Source organism: Sinohyriopsis cumingii, chromosome 8 (assembly GCF_028554795.1).
Source record: "Sinohyriopsis cumingii isolate HCF-2022 chromosome 8, ASM2855479v2, whole genome shotgun sequence".
Classification (NCBI taxonomy): Eukaryota; Metazoa; Mollusca; class Bivalvia; order Unionida; family Unionidae; genus Sinohyriopsis; species Sinohyriopsis cumingii.
The window spans coordinates 4,263,810-4,281,080 of record NC_142968.1 but is presented as its reverse complement, the minus strand read 5'-3'; the positions used below and the strand labels follow the sequence as shown (position 1 = coordinate 4,281,080).

Genomic DNA, 17,271 nt, shown 5'->3' with positions numbered 1-17,271 from the left:
GCCTCAAAAAAAACCCCCCATGTGTCAGCATAATATTCCATAAACAAAAGGCTGAAACTAAATATTCAGTAATAATGTTTGGACACAAATAATTCAACATAAAACTCATATACTCAAAATTCTGAATAGTAATCTCTACACTTTAATATTGAAGCTGGACGTAAATTAAATGGTTAATATATATATATATATATATATATATATATATATATATATATATATATATATATATATATATATATATATATATATATATATATATATACATAGATATATGTATGTTCTAATTTTATCTACTGTGGATATTGCTATTCGTTGTATTAGTTATTGTCATAAACAACAGCCCCGAAACTGTCATTAACAATAATGTTCAACTGTCATAATCAACAGTCTTCAGCTGTCATAAGCAACAATCTACAGCTGTCATTAAGAACAGTTTATTGCTGCCATTTCCAACATAACTGCTGTAAAAATGATTGTGGTTTAATGAAATATACGAGTACAAAACAAGCATTTACAGAACACGTGAATGTCTAGAAGTTCTCTTTAGAGAAGCCAAAGTTGAATTTTGCACACGCCTCTTTGATGACTTTTCCCAGAGCAGGTGCTCCACAATAGAATACTTTGACTTTTCCCTTGTTCTCATCTTTAATCTCCGTGAATACCTGCAAATACAATGATAATTTGTCAGATATGTATTTTTGAATACTTTTCTTAAAATCAGTAACACCATCACCACCACGTGCACGTGTTAGTGCCACCACCATTGCAACAGTCAACAGGTTAGGGTGAAAGCTTGTATTAAATAATCAGGTTATAAAAATTGTTCCCGAACAAAATAAAAGAATCCTTCAAATGCATTGGTATAGGGAACGAACATTTTGCCCTAGAGTCAGAAGTTTGCGTGTGCCACGTGACGTAGCCCATTTTGATCTCACAGGTGCAATTTTCAACCTAACACCGGTACAAACTAAAAAGTTATTTTTCTCTCATTCCTGAGATAACAAAATAAGGGAGAAGTCAAAATGGCGTATTGTCAATACTGACATAACATTCAGATATAAAAATACATACTTTACTTTTCCTCCCGTTGAGATAGGGCGTTGAAAGTTAGGTTTTCATTAGTTTAGACTTTTAAGGGAATGGCAACATGAACCGTCGCAATAGCGTATTGTAGATACCTTGGGCAATGATATAGATGTTGATAAGTAAAATAATGAAGTCTACACTAATCGACAATCATAATAAGACATACGTAAAAGATGATGTAAACGCACACATAAGTTTGAAACCGATTTGCACTTCATAAATAATAACACGAGTATGACCTTACAAACAATAACAATTATAATGACGCTTATTGGCCTCGAATACAGAAGGCTGTACATGTGAGCTAGGTCAGTCTTGTACAAAACGCTTTGTTACCAGACTCATAACTTCAACCGATGCTCCTTTTAGTACTTATACTTATTGTGATGAAACGTTCACGCCATGATGGAAATTGTGGAGTTTTGCATGCACTACTGGCAGTAAAAAGGTCACGTGATAAACTACAGCAGTTGCATGATGAAAGACAAGGATGTTGTACTCTGGAAAACACTATTATAAATTAATGTGAGAAAAATCATCTTGTCATAGAAGATTCCTACAAATGAATTAATTTTTGAGAAGTCAGTACATTAGTTAATTAGTTACTGCATGTTGATGCATTAAAGCTAGGAGAAGAAGAAGAACACAATAAGGATGATTATGATGACGACGATTATGAAAAAAAACGACAACAACTAGCACCTAGACAAGGATGACGATCTGTGTTGATTTTGGACATGGAAGCAAGTAAAATACAAACATTTTTAATATCATTTTGCAACTAATTAAGTATTTTCCACGTATTTATCCGTCATCAATGCAGTTATCTACTGATCAGCCGTCGTTTCCACCCTCACTCTCCATCCTCACTCCCTCCCTTTTTAATTTCTCCCTCACTCAATTAAATCATTTCCTGTCACCTTATTCCAGTCGGGTCTCCCAGCTTCCGTTTTTGTTTTCAGGCCGGTGATCAAGTCCTTTTTGTCCTTTTTGTGCATAATTTCTAGCGCCATCTGTAGTCCTATCCCCTTCATATCAGTCTTCTTGGCAGCTGACGTCATGTACATGCGCATGTGTATTATGTGTTCAAAAGAACCTTCCTGATCTTCGGACTGTTCCAACTCAAGTTTTGTCAAGAGACTGACAAACCACTCAAAGCATCTTTGATCACGGTTTATCCATATGAAGTCAACCTAAAATTATAATTAGGCTAAAATTCAGCGAACATTGACCCTGACGTAATGAAGGAGTGTCTCGTATGATGTTTATGATATGTTAACACATCACTGTAATGTCGAACTTTTCTCTTGCCCACCAACGTTATTCTGAGATTTACTTTAGGCTGGTTAAATCTTATCTTAGGATTAAGTAAAGTTATTATTATTACGTAATCGATTCACACATTGTAAAGACTCTTCACACTGTGTAATAATTTTTTTTCTTCCATGACATGAATTCTAGCAACTCGAGTTGGATTCTCTATTCTGTTAACATAAAAGGAGCAGTAAACGTAAAACATATACCTATGTAACAGAAACTAATTTCTTGCTTTGCAGTTTGATTCAAATAAAGTATAACCAATTTGAAGTGCAAAGGTACAGTCTGGAATGCTGTACACTTGTAATCGTTTTGACAATTTCATATTTGTCATAGTCATCCAGCAGCAGCATTAGAGTGTAATAATTACTAAAAACAAATATCTATACACATAAATTAACGAACCTTCCACATTAATGTAATGGATTTCAAAGGCGTCTGTCTAACCGATATTGAATCAGCGACGTAATTTGTGTCATAAGCCAACCGGAAGTCGACTAACTTTCAAAGGGTCGCTTCTTAACTGTGGAGCTGAAATTGGATCAGCGACGTCATTTTTGTCATAAGACAACCGGAAGTCGTCTGACTCGGTATTTTTCTTTAGAACTCGTATAACGTAATCGATAAATAAATATATAAACACGTTCTTTCTTGATTTACATGACTATGTATCAAACAATTATAGTATTTCTCTCCGACGTTTGCGGGGGCTTGAAAATGAGTAATACTTTAGGAGAGTATAATTTAGTTTCACTCGTGACAGTGGGAAAGGTTCAGTCTTGACTGTGGCAAGGTCCAGTCAAGTACACCTTCTAAGAAACTCTTCCAAGAACAGTAAATTGCCCCGTGACACTAATGCATTAGAAAAATGTGCCAATATTATGAATTTTAACTTTAAGCGAAAGCAAAAGAATAGTAATACTTGCCTTCTTTAGCTTCATCATAGATTCGGGAACTTGTCCAAACCATGTATGTTGACACTTAGGACAAATTTGCTTTTCCTCCTTGTATTTGTACCACACGCTCTGGAGTATAGATGCCATTGGAGTTACCCCGATTCCTGCGCCGATCAGAACGGCATGCTCTGTATCAAACACTTCTCTGCATCCAGTTCCATAAGGACCGTCCATAAAACACTATAAAAGAAAGGAAATTTCCTTTTAAGGAAGATCTAGATCAGTAGTAGAGGATGACACTTGAGGTTCAACAGGAATCCTGTCCTAAATAGGGACAAACGTTTATAGTAACTAATTGGAGATTAACATGGATGTTTAACAATAGTGTAGCATGAGGCTAAGTCTTCTCTCGAACTGAAATACTAAATTACTTTTCACGTTTCACACGAGGAGGATGCCTCTTGGTTCTTACCGGAAGGCTAACTTTGTCAACGATAAGCTTTTATCGTGCTGTATTTTAATGGTGACCAAACCTGATGATGTTGTCTTGTTTAAATTAAAGCTAAAATTATCTCTAGAATTTGCAAAATTCTCCCCCCCCCCCATTCATCTTCCGATCAGCCCCATCCCCCAAAACCCTGCAAATATAAAACAAACAACATATCGATTTTTTCCAAGGGTGGTTATTTGATTCCAAGAAAGAAATTATATTTCTTTTGATGATGCATTGTATATGTGGAACGTTAACTGTCACCACTATTCCTATGTACAATCTATCTATAAAATAGAACCTTACAATTTGCTACATAGAAATTGCATTAAATTGTAGAATTAACCTGATTGTTTCATGAAATATTGCTGTAAAGCTTAGCATCATTTGTATGTAGCTGATATCCAGAAAAACGTGATGTAGTACGATTGAATCAGTAACTGTTAATCAAGGTCTTCATATTACATTCAGCATTTAACATAACAAGCCTTCTGTTTTTGTATTGACACATTTCACACAGTCAGGTGATGTTGGTGATATTTTAGGAAGTTGTTTTCTTTTTTTTTCTTGTTTTTTGTTCGCAATTAATTTGATACCATGTGAATACTTCTGACTTAGTATAATACAAAACTCATAAAACAATATAATGCTGGGATTAGTTTAGTTCACTCAAATCATTCTTCGCTTATCGATTTTCTCTTGCAATGGCATAATTCTATCAAATATCGCCATGCTATATACACATATTTACCTGTTCAACTATGTTTCGAAATCTCAATAATTTTGTCTGTTGTAGTTTAACTGCATAAGTTATACCATTAAACTCGAAGGTGTTTATATATACTTTACTTATAATACGTTTATCTCGGTTGTAAACTTTTGGCCTAATTCAATGAAACGTATGTTTTCGTTCGTTGATATTTTTATTTAATTCGTCAATACTACCGTGTACCAGGCGTAGTAATCAATAGCCTCTTTACCGACACATTGTTTTGTATCACTACCCATATTTTGTTCTAAGTGTCATTTGTCTCCAGTAGATCGCTACCCATATTTTGTTCTAAATGTCATTTGTCTCCAGTAGATCGCTGATCAAATACGTTTTGGAGGTCAATTGTACCTCAAAGATCGCTAATCATATCAGTTTTGGGGGTCATTTGTATCCATTGCATCGCTACCCATATAAACATTGGGGGTCATTTGTATCCAGAAGGTAGCTACCCAAATAAGTTTTGGGGTTCATTTGTATCTAGTCGATCGCTACACATATTAGTTTTGCGGTTGATTTGTATCCAGTAGATCGCTAATCATATTATTTTTCGGGGATAGTTGTGTGCAGTAGATCGCTACTCATATTATTTGTGGAGGTCATTTGTACCCAGTAGGTCGCTACTCATATTAGAATCGGAAGACATTTGTATCCAGTAGATGGCTACCCATATTAGAATCGGAAGACATTTGTATCCAGTAGATGGCTACCCATATTTGTATTGGGGGTCATTTGTTTGCAATATATGGCTACCCATATTTGTGTCGGGGGTCATTTGAATCCAGTAGAATGATAAATATATACGGGTTGGGGGTCATTTCTATCCATTAGATTGCTAATTATATTAGTATTGGGGGTCATTTGTATCCAGTCGATCGCTACCCATATTATTATTGGGAGTCATTTTTTCCTGTGGATCTCTACTCGTATTAGTTTTGAGGGTCATTTGTATCCAAGAGATCGCTGATCAAATACGTTCTGGGGGCATTTGTATCCAGTTGATTGGTAATCATATTATTTTTGGCGGTCATTTGTATCAAGTCCATCGCTACCCAAATAAGTTTTGGTGGTCATTTGCCACTAGACTGATGCACAAAAATGTTTTGTTGGTCATTTGTATCCAGTTGATCGCTACACATATTAGTTTTAGGGGTCATTTGTATCCAGTAGATCGCTAATCAAATACGTTTTGGGGGTCATTTATATCCAGTAGATCGCTAATCAAATACGTTTTGGGGGTCATTTGTACCCATTTGATCGCTACACATATTAGTTTTAAAGGTCATTTGTATCCAGTAGATCGCTAATCAAATACGTATACGTTTTGGGGGTCATTTGTATCCAGTAGACGGCTAATCAAATACGTTTTGGGGGTCATTTGTATCCAGTAGATCGCTAATCAAATATGTTTTGGGGGTCATTTGAATCCAGTTGATCGCTACACATATTAGTTGTAGGGGTCATTTGTATCAAGTAATTCGCTGATCAAATACGTTTTGGGGGTCATTTTGTATCCAGTAGATTGATATCCCTATTAGTTTTAGCTATCACTCCATAACTTGAGAAGCGTTCGAACCTGTCTGATTCGAACCTGGCTGCAAATCAGGTCCTACATTTCTCGTTCTGATTAATATTCACGGTTGACTCGTGCAAATCCGGTCCTATGCGTTTCGTACTGATTGATATTCACGGCTAAATACTGTTTACTCGCACAAGTCAGGTACTACAGTTTTCATTTGATGCTATTCACGGGTGAATACGGTTGACCCATGCAAATCAGATCCTACACGTTTCCTTCTGAATACTATTCACAAGTGAATACTTGTTGACTCTTGCATATTAGGTCCTACGCGTTTCTTTCTGAATGCTATTCTGGGGTGAATGTGGTTGACTCGTACAAATCAGGACATATGCTTTTCATTCTGAGTGCTATTCACGAGTGAATACAATTGATTCGTGCAAAGCAGGTCCTACATGTTTTGTTATGGGTGCAAATCACGGGAAAATACTGTTGTATGGGAAATCAAATTGATACAAATGTAAAATGCATCCCAGACATTGCTGATAATCAATTTTCCCTTTTCCTAATAATTGTGTTAACTTTTAAACATATACCACAATAAGGACTTATTAATACGCAAAGCAATACCTTTAGATGAACAATTTTTTTCTCAAGTCCTTTCCTCTCGCTCAGTCTAGCTGTACCTCTACGACGTATTCCCTGAAAGTATTAGAGTAAGCAATGAAAAGTATGCTGGAAACAAAGTCAACATGTATGCCGAAATTTTGTATAACCAGACTTACGAAGTTATCATATGATTATTTGCAGTGTCTGTATATTATTATTACTATAACGACCACTACTGCTACCTACCCCTCCTCTACTACTGCTAATACATTTAAGAAAAAATAACGATAATACTAATATCAGTACTACAACTACTACCTATTACTACTAGCTACAAATACGACTACTACTGCGACTACTACCTACTACTACTACTAGCTACTACTACGACTACTACATACAACTACTACTACTAACACCACTACGACTACAACCTACTACTACTCGCTACTACTACGACTACCACCTACTACTATTAGCTACTACTACGACTACCACCTACTACTACTAGCGGCTACTACGACTACTACCTACAACTACCTACTACTACTAGCTACCACTACGAGTACTACCTACTAATACTAGCTACTACTACGACTACTACCTATTACTACTAGCTACTACTACTACTACTACTACTACTACTACTATTACTACGACTGTACTATACATAGCTACTACTACGACTACTACCTACTACTACTAGCTACCACTACAACTACTACTATGATTTCTACCTACTACTAGTAGCTGTTACAACTACTACTACTCCGACTACTACCTACTACTACTAGCTACTACTACAACTACTACCTACTACTACTTGCCACTATTACGACTACTACCTACTACTACTAAATACTACTACGACTAATACCTACTACTAATAGCTATTACTACGACAAATACCTACTACTACTAGCTACTACTACGACTACTACCTATTACTACTAATTATTATTACTACGGATACTAACTACCACTACTAGCTACTACTTCGACAACTACCTACTACTAGTTGCTACTACGACTCTACCTACTACTACTACTGCTACCACTTCGACAACTACCAATTAATACTACTACTACAAATAATTATAATAGTTATTCTTCTTCTTCTTCTTCTTCTTCTTCTTATTATTATTATTATTATTATTATTATTATTATTAATACATGTATTATTATTATTATTACATGTATTATTATTATTATTATTATTATTATTATTATTATTATTATTATTAATGTTATGTTAACCACGAGGGATAATTAAAATTGGAAGTAACATCAGTCAAAGAAATATTAAACCGACACAATGCAAAGTAATTTTACTGGACTGTCGGTAAAGTATAAATGGCTGTGTTATCGTACAAAATAAAAGTGTAATTTTTATGTATATGAACATCTAGAATGTTCTACTGGTGTAAATACAATCATATCTTTGTTTTAATGGGACGTGTGGAAAATAAATTTTATCTTCAAAAAATATATTCTAACTTAGAAAATTCATTGATAAGTGTTTAAAATAGGGCTCCAATGGTCCTCTGCTACCAATGAATTAATAATGAAATGATTTAATGACAATAAAAAGCAAAAGTACCTTTTCAAGTTTATCCAGATTTTCATCTGTGAAAAGAAATTATTAAAGGTATGAAATCCAGATGTACGAAGATAACAAACGAAAGACCAATAGCAAATGATGTATCCGTACCCTTTCCAAACAAATGACGTCTGACAAATAAATCCTTACCAAAACTATTGACATATACGTACCGGAACCAAAAAAATGTCATATACGCACCCCAACCAAACAACTGACATATACGCACCCCAACCAAGCAACTGACGCATACCCACCCCTACCAAACAATTGAGATATACACACTTTCACGAAATAAATGTGCCAGTAGCTTCTCGTGGGTCGCTGGTTCTTTCCGGGGTTTTCCCGGGTTCTTCCTCCACCATTAATACTGGCCGCCATGTATAGCCTATCGTGTGCTGAAAAATGGCGTTAAACCCTACAACAATAACAACAACGAAATAAATGTCTCGGTGTAAAACTTTTTCTTCAAAGTTATCTCCCCTGCAACTTTCATGTCAATAAATAAGAACGATGGCGTTTTATAGCTCGATATGCGGTGCTTTCAAGTCGGAAACGATGATATATGTATAATATGTATTATAACATATCGAAAACTGTCAGCTATTGCAACAAATTAGGTTATTCCCAAACCAACCAGTCTCTTAGATCACTAAAAGTGTTGCAATAAGTCTCTCAATTTGCGTCACGATGACGCAATCCTACGAGGAGGTGTAGTGGAGGCTTCTTGATTTGTGTCACAATGACGCAGTCATATGAGATGGGGTAGCTGAGTCGTTAGGAATATAATTTTAGAAACACTGTAAATTTATAACAAATATAACATTTTTTGCACAAAAGGTATTAACCCCATATTATACAGAACATTTAAAACAAAATGTATTATATCCGATATTATGACAGAAGAAAATCTTTTATAAATAATGAAAGATAATTATAACATCGTTTAAAAAAAAATTATTGTGAGCCAGATCTCTAACACGTTAGCAATACACATGATCCTGCGCTCCGCTCATTTATCCCATCCCCTCTAGCTGTGTATCCGAGGGATAAGGGTATACACAGGAGCCAATGTATGCTGCATTTCTGAATCTGTCAATTTAAAAAGGGACACTCAGGGAGGAAAGGAAAAAATCAATTCTCTGGTCATCTTGATTAGGAGACTAACCGGAGAAATTTACACAAAAAAAAATATTTTAAAACAATAATATTAAACAATTAAAAGTAAAAATATAACAACCCTGGACTTAAAGGTTTACAAATTGTTTAAATTTATATTAAATTTAAAAATTAAACTGACTATAAAAGCATAAATATTGATTGCTATACAAACTAGAAACTTTGCAAATTTAAAAATTTATTAAATATATAATAAATTAAAAAATGACAGAAAGCATTCCTCCATTCATCCATCCATCCCTATAGTTCATAAACGTATTTAAGTTTGTACCTACCTATCTATCTACCTACACAAACATAAATAAATGAATACATACATAGATACATATATACACACACACATACATACATACATACATACATACATACATACATACATACATAAATACATACATATATACATACATACATCCACACATACATATATACTTATATACTGATACATGTAATATATGGTTTGCAATATTGAGTAGGATTCCGGTTTCAAGACATCAGGGTAGCCCTGAAAGGAATAGTTGGTCTTCCCTAAAAATCAATGGTTTTCTTTACAGGCCACACTCGCATTAGTGACTACACCTTCAGGGGCCATCTCCGCACCCTCGGGCACTGATCGTCCAATAGTATCCAACCCAAGGGCTAATGGAAACGAATAGATTAAAAACTAAGGCTGATTAATCTTACGTTTCAGTTTTTTTGCCCTTCGGATGAATGGGTCAAGTTCTGCGTGTTGCTTTTTCTGCTACTACCACTGCATAAAAAGCAGCCATTGCTACTTCCTGAGCTTCTGCTAATCTCGTTCTTGCTGCTCTTGTTGTTGTTGCACTTCTTTTCTTTTTCTTCATCTTTTTTCCTTCACGAGAACCTCCACCAGATGTTCAGCCATCCTGAAGGACCCTATCTCCCTCTTTCTATAGTGCCTGTTTGGAGGTCACTCCAATTCCTTTACGCAGCCAAGATGTTTCTCCATCTGCAAGTGTACAAAGGCCTCGCTCAATATACCACTCACGCTCTGGTTCGTTTATATTTTTTACTTTCTTTCCTGGCAAGACGACAATGAAGTGCATGACTGGAGAACGCATATACCGCTGAGTTCAATCAACTTCCATCACAAGACACGCGAACATGAAAGAAAGCAGCCCTCTTAGAAAATCAAGTGAGAGAGAGAGAGAGAGAGAGAGTCCAGTAAATGTTTAAAAATAAGAGGGCATCATATAATCACAAACAAACTAGTTGGTTCCTCGTCAATGCCTGTTAATGTTCATGGCATAACTCGAGTATCTTTAAGTGTCTGATGGCCATTTTCATATAGGCACACAAAAGTGGATTCCATGACGATGTTTAGAATCTGTATGCCATGACATATTGGTGTTTCCATGTGTTCACTTCGATTTTTTGTCCCAAACTTCAAACGTAATGATGAGCAAAGATACTAAACGTCACTTTGTCTTTAAACTGGTATGTCATGCATGTCGAATATCGGGAAGTATCGGTACTTTGCCCCAAAATCGCCTAGATGCGTTTCCACTTAATGGGAGTCAAAGGATATTTCGAATGGTTCCTCAAGGCGAGAGACTCATCAAACTTTCCTTTCAATTCATCAGCAAAAGTTTGTTATATTGTGCGCGACAAGATTAGAAGATAATAAAACCAGCGTTCTCTTAACCAGCGTTCTCTTAACAAGAGTGTGATTGCTTCAGACAAGAGGATAGCAACATAGGAAAATGATTCTCTTACTCTGGCAATCAGTACTGTTCCTTCTTCATTCTTTTCTTTTCCCCTACAACGATTTAATGGTGACAGCTGTAATTTGCTCCAGTCCTTGATTACTTATGTTTATGGCTTCCTGCTACGTGAACGATTTTTATTTTTTTATCTTCAAAAATCACTTCTCAGAAACTGTTCATTACAACGGTATCGCAAACTTCTGCAACTAAGACCGCATTCATTGTGTGATTAAGTTTCCATTGGAGTTGCCTCTAATTTTATCGGGTGAATCGTCTCCCCTGATTTTTTCGGGTGCATTGTCCCTCGTCACTGCATTACTTTGCGACGCAATATATTTCCATAAATAATACCAACTGCATATTCATCGTACTAATTGCCGTATCTCCTTATTGTACCCAATTGTTCAGTTCCTTCATAGTCAAGTAAGATTTCAAGTAATTGTTCTGAGTAAACGTATGATAAAAAGTCTGCTGAAAAACGCCTGGACACCCAGTGGGACATAAGACGTACATATGTTGCAGTGTTAACTGGAAAGGGTTTTGATAAGCAACACCTTTGAGAGCTGCATTGCTGTCGATGCCATTGAACGAACATTTAGGGAGCTGACCCTGCACACTGCAGACATCGTAGCGATATGACTGAATAGTTGTTAAAGGTGCGTTAAACGTCCTACAACGTATGCAGTGTGGCAGTTGATAGTGATGTAAAGTACTGGGGCATCATGCCGCTGACATGTTGAATAATGTCCTCAGCACCAGTCACATTATCCTGACACCAGGCCGACCAATCATAACACTAACCTCTTAATGCTGAGTGCCAAGCGAGGCAGCTGTTTGTACCATTTTTATGAGTCTTTGGTATGTCTCTGCTGGAGATCGAACCCGCAACCGAGGTGGACTCTCCAACCACTTAGACCAGTGGTCTAATAAAATGTCGTAAATGCGCTTTTAAAATAATGCATGTACAAGTATTTAATTCGAATGCAAAGTATTCAATGCTAAAAATGACCGATTTGTGTTTTTCTTCGTATATTAAGAAGATAAATATGTGCTTTAACAACTGTCAACAAAATCCACAACAGTATATATAATATTCAACAACGTTCATGACTTATCTTGAACGTTTAAAGTATGGGTTTTTGCTAATTTTTAAATATATAAATTTTATACTTACCGTCTTTATCTGTAGACTTTCTGCTATAAACACTGTCTGGTGATATTAACCGTGACTCTATGCTATGAAAATACTCATAGAGTTTGTTTGTCCAATGTCCCGCTGATCGCACGTGCAGCCAGATACGTTCTACATTTTGGAGGAAGAAAATATAAAAAATCGCACCATTAATGACGAGATAGATTTAGAGTTAACATATATATATATATATATATATATATATATATATATATATATATATATATATATATATATATATATATATATATATATTAAGTGTGTTATGAGTTTCAAATGACCGTAACTATGCTTGCGAGGCCAAAATCTACCTCAAATATAACTTGCCGAAATCTACCTAAATACAGACTCAATAGCAATTGACTGGTGTCTACCAAAAATAGTAATTGGTCATGAGATGTAACTGAAATACAAATGCAGTATCAATAGGGCGAAATATAATTCAAATACAAGTGCAAGAGCAATTAGCCGAAAACTAGCTTAAAAACAATTGGCCGAAATCTATCTAAAATAAAAATGCAATAACAACTGGCCTAAATCTACTTAAAATAAAAATGCAATAGCAATTGGACGTGAAATATACCTGAAATACAAATACAATAGCAATTGGCCATGAAATCTACCTGAAATACAAATATTATAGCAATTAACCGAAATTTATGTCAAATCCAGTTTAACGAAATCAGCTTAATTACAAATGCAAAAGCAATTGACTTAAATCTATATGAAATACCAATGCAGAATCATCATCATCATCATCTTTATTTCCTTCCATGGAAGATTACATGATATAAGAATAAATCATCTGAATACAATCAATAAATATTTAAAAAAAAAAAAAAAAAAAAAAAAAAAAAATGTTCTATATTGGAATACAAATTCTTACACAATATCAATCAACAAAGTGTTCGTCAACTCATAAGTTGCAAGTTTCAGTACCTTATTTACAGAAGATAGCTGCACACTGCATGACAAAGTATGCTGCATACAGGACGAATAGCTTGGAGTTTTCTTTGTCGATTACTCCTGATGGTAACCTTTTAACTAAAAGATATTGTAGTTGCAGCTCATCTTCTGCATTAAATAACGTAATGTGCAGGCTCAGGGGAAATTTATCAGTAAGGAAATCCCAGAAAGAATTTCGAAAGTTCGACATATAAGGACAACTAACACAACAATGAAGTATCAAGTCTGTATAAACATTCCCACATCTAATATACATATCAAGCTGTGTTTGTGGAACAGCAGCCCATAGTTTAGCTACATATGTAAATACCTTAGTGTGCTGTCTAGTTTTAGCCTACTGCCACACTGAGGCAGGTCGTAAGTATTCGTGTATCGAAGAGAATCTATCAAAATCTGCTTGATTAGACATACGAACTCTCCAGAGGCTATTTTCAAGACCAACAATTTTTGACCTTACAATTTCTTTCCAATTATGTTTATCTGGAATTTCAGAATGATGTAAATAATCAGTTAGATACCCGAGCAAGTCAAACTTCTTTGAGGTATAATATAAATTTGAAATTAACCCGCAGCTTGACATGCATCCGATCAGAATGAAGTGAAATAACGCAACGTTAAACACACGTTTAGTATGTTCATTGTTAGGCGTCAAACACAATCTGTGTAAAAACATCAATTTTCTTCTATCAATTTCGGACTGCGCTGATGTCCATCCTAGCATTCCCAGGGCAATGTCTGATCTTGTATGTATTGGAAAACCTTGTAAATGTTTGGCAAAATACCTCAGAGTTTTATCCAATAAAGCGAGGTCACTTTTTGAAATGTTACACCATAATTCACTTCCATAAAACATTGAAGGGAAAATTACCTTTTTAATTACATTTGCAGCAACCAAAGGATTTAAACCAATCGGTTTAATGCCAATACCAAACAGACCGTGAAAAGATTTTTTTCCCTTTCTTGCATGCATCGAGTATTGAGTCATGCGACGTCAGCTTTGAGTTAATCCGGTGACCCAGGTGTGTTGCCGAATCGGTAACCGGCAAACATGACGGGCCAAGATACCATTTCATATTGATAAAATTCTTGTATTGGGGTCCGAAAATGATAATGTATGACTTTGTAACACTAAGCTCGAATCGCCACTTATTACTGTAGTCGTATGCTATATCTAACAGCTTTTGTAGATTGCTAGGATATATAGCCAAAAGTGAAATATCATCAGCTAGGGTTGGATTTCCCACAGCTAAGGATCCAATCTTTGCTCCAAATCCACTATTTTCTAACTGTAGCAGCAAGTCATTTATAAATATTGTGTACATCAAGGTTGACAAAACACCCCCTTGTCTCACTCCTTGGCCAATTGAGAACCAATCTGAAAATTGCCCATTTACAAGAACTTTACTCTGTAAATTTGTATACATGTTAAAAAATATCAAAAGGGATTTACCCGTAATTCCCAACGTGAATAATTTAAAAAGCAGTCCTTCGTGCCACACGGTATCAAATGCCTTTTTGTATCAAGAAAAGCAGCAAAAACCCGTGAACCCATGTTTACATTATATTGTACTGATTGCAACAGCACAAAACTCGCTGTTGTGCAGCCTAAACCTTTTTGGTAACCATGTTGTTGTGAACTGGGTATACTAGAATTAGTATCTTTGAGCCAAGTTACCAAACGTTCATGAATAATTTTCTCAAAGGTTTTGTAGATAACAGGCAGTAAAGTAACAGGTCTGTAACTTTCGAGGGAGTTCTTTGATTTTCTGTTACCTTTGTACAGTGGTATTACTAACCCTTTTTTGCAATCTACAGGTATGTAAGATTGATCAATCATCCGAGTAAATAAAATTGTCATACACTCGATGAGGTAGTCGCTGCCATAGATCAAATGTTCATTGCAAATTTGATCATGGCCCGATGCTTTTGATTTCTTTAGACCTTTAATGATTTCTCTTACTTCATTTAAACTGATACTGGTCTGTAAGGCCTCGATATGGCTTACTTCGTCCTGTAGACCCCGATTTAATTCTCTCTCTATAAATTCATAAAAGTTTCCGTCAAAACTATGGTTTAAATTCGGCGTGTGAATGTCCTCATAGTATCTAGCAAAGCCATTTGCGATGGAATCATCATCACGGACACAAACTCCATCAGTTGATAGTTCCTGACAAAAATTTGTATTGTTCCCTCTCTTAATGTTGATCATTTTCCAAAAGTGTCTTACATCGCATTCATGTGCTTTTTCAATTTCTTCATACACCTCCCCCATATATTTTTCCACAGCCAGTTTTTGAACGTTTCTAAAGTCTCTCTTCTTATCTTTATATTCTCTGTAAGAATTAAATTGACTACCCCTCGGTCTTCCCTCATTTATCCAAGTATACCTAGCTTGTCTTTGAAGTTTATGTGCTTCTTTGAGTTCATTTGACCAATATGGTTTGGCATGATAATTGAATTTAGACTTTGGAAGCGCGATGTCGCTTGACTGCTGTATTGCATTAACAATGTGCTGGTAAAAGCTATCAACATTGTCCGAAATAGTATCTATATCTAAAGTTTTCAGGCGAAGGTCCAGCTCAGATTGATAGTTTTTCAAGATATCAGCGTTTAATTTATTCCAGGCTATGTTGTTTCTCTTCATAGACTGTCTGAAGTCTCTCCCACAGGTCACTGTACGAAGGGAAGTAAGGATAGGGAGGTGGTCAGATATCGCGTGCTCTTCGTGATCTGAAACAATGTGCACACTTCGTAATCTACCTATGCAGTTTAACGAAATCAGCTTAATTACAAATGCAAAAGCAATTGACTTAAATCTATATGAAATACCAATGCAGAATGAATTGGCCAGAATTTGTCTGAAATACAAATGCAATAGCCATTCTCGGAAATTTTACTTAGTTACAAAAAAAAATGACTAAAATCTATCTAGAATGCAATTGCAACATCTACTGACTGAATATTACCTGAAATACAAAATGCAATAGCAATAAGTCGAATACTTCCTAAATTACAACTGCAAAAGCAATTTGCCGAAAGTTTGCTGAAATACAATTGGCCGAAATCAACCTGAAATACAAATGAAAATGCTATTGTCAAAATCTACAAGAATTATGAATGCAATTGCAATTAGCTGATATCTGCGTTACTTTATGACAATTAAACATATTTGGTCAAATTCTCATCAGTGCTATTTGAGAAATCGTTCAATTGATTTTTTATTCGGGGGGGGGGGAGAGGCGATTTGTTTTAAAAATTGGCATGTCTTTATTGCTGGATGTTTTCAGTACTTTTCTCCAAATTCTATATAATATGTTCTTCAGCTATGCGAGAAAAATGATATTGTTTGTTATTTTTTGTAGTCATATGACCTTTTGTTACAGACGGTTAACATCGACATCACCATATGTTAACGTTTAAGCGTGCTGCTCTCTGTCCGTTATGCGATAATGCTCTCTGTCCATTATGCCATGATGCTGTCTGTCCATTATGCCATGGTGATGCCTGTCCCTTATGCGATAATGCTCTCTGTCCATTATGCCATAAAGTTGTCTGTCCATAATGTCATGATGTTGTCTGTCCGTTATGCGATAATACTCTCTGTCCATTATGCTATTAAGTTGTCTGTCCATTATGATATAATGCTCTCTGTCCGTTATGCCATGATGCTGTCTGTCTGTTATGCTACGATGCTGTCTGACCATTATGCCAAGATGAAATCTGTCAGTTCTTGTTGAATTCTATTTAGATATTTGTTTTAGAAGTCATTTATTTATTTATTTTGTACTTTTGTATACGACGATCTTATTTTATCAACGGTACGACATCATGTGTACAAATCTGAAAGACCTTCTGCAAAGCTAGATTTGGAATTGGCTCAGTGGTTCCTGAGAAGAAACTGAAAATAGCAATTGCTGACG

General features: G+C 35.5%; 1 protein-coding gene across 1 annotated transcript in view; it reads right to left on the bottom strand.

Moving 5' to 3' along the window:
- Positions 1-226: 226 nt before the first annotated feature.
- The window catches only part of LOC149792875 (NADPH oxidase 5-like), a 30,876-nt gene continuing 13,831 nt past the window's right edge, over positions 227-17,271 (bottom strand). Inside the window, exons 9-14 of the mRNA XM_089968917.1 lie at positions 12,368-12,496; positions 8,291-8,316; positions 6,711-6,782; positions 3,333-3,542; positions 2,010-2,282; positions 227-665 (exon numbers count right to left, since the gene is read on the bottom strand). Coding sequence (XP_089825043.1) covers positions 534-665; positions 2,010-2,282; positions 3,333-3,542; positions 6,711-6,782; positions 8,291-8,316; positions 12,368-12,496 — 842 coding nt within the window. The 3' untranslated portion in view covers positions 227-533. The remainder of the gene's footprint in view (positions 666-2,009; positions 2,283-3,332; positions 3,543-6,710; positions 6,783-8,290; positions 8,317-12,367; positions 12,497-17,271) is intronic.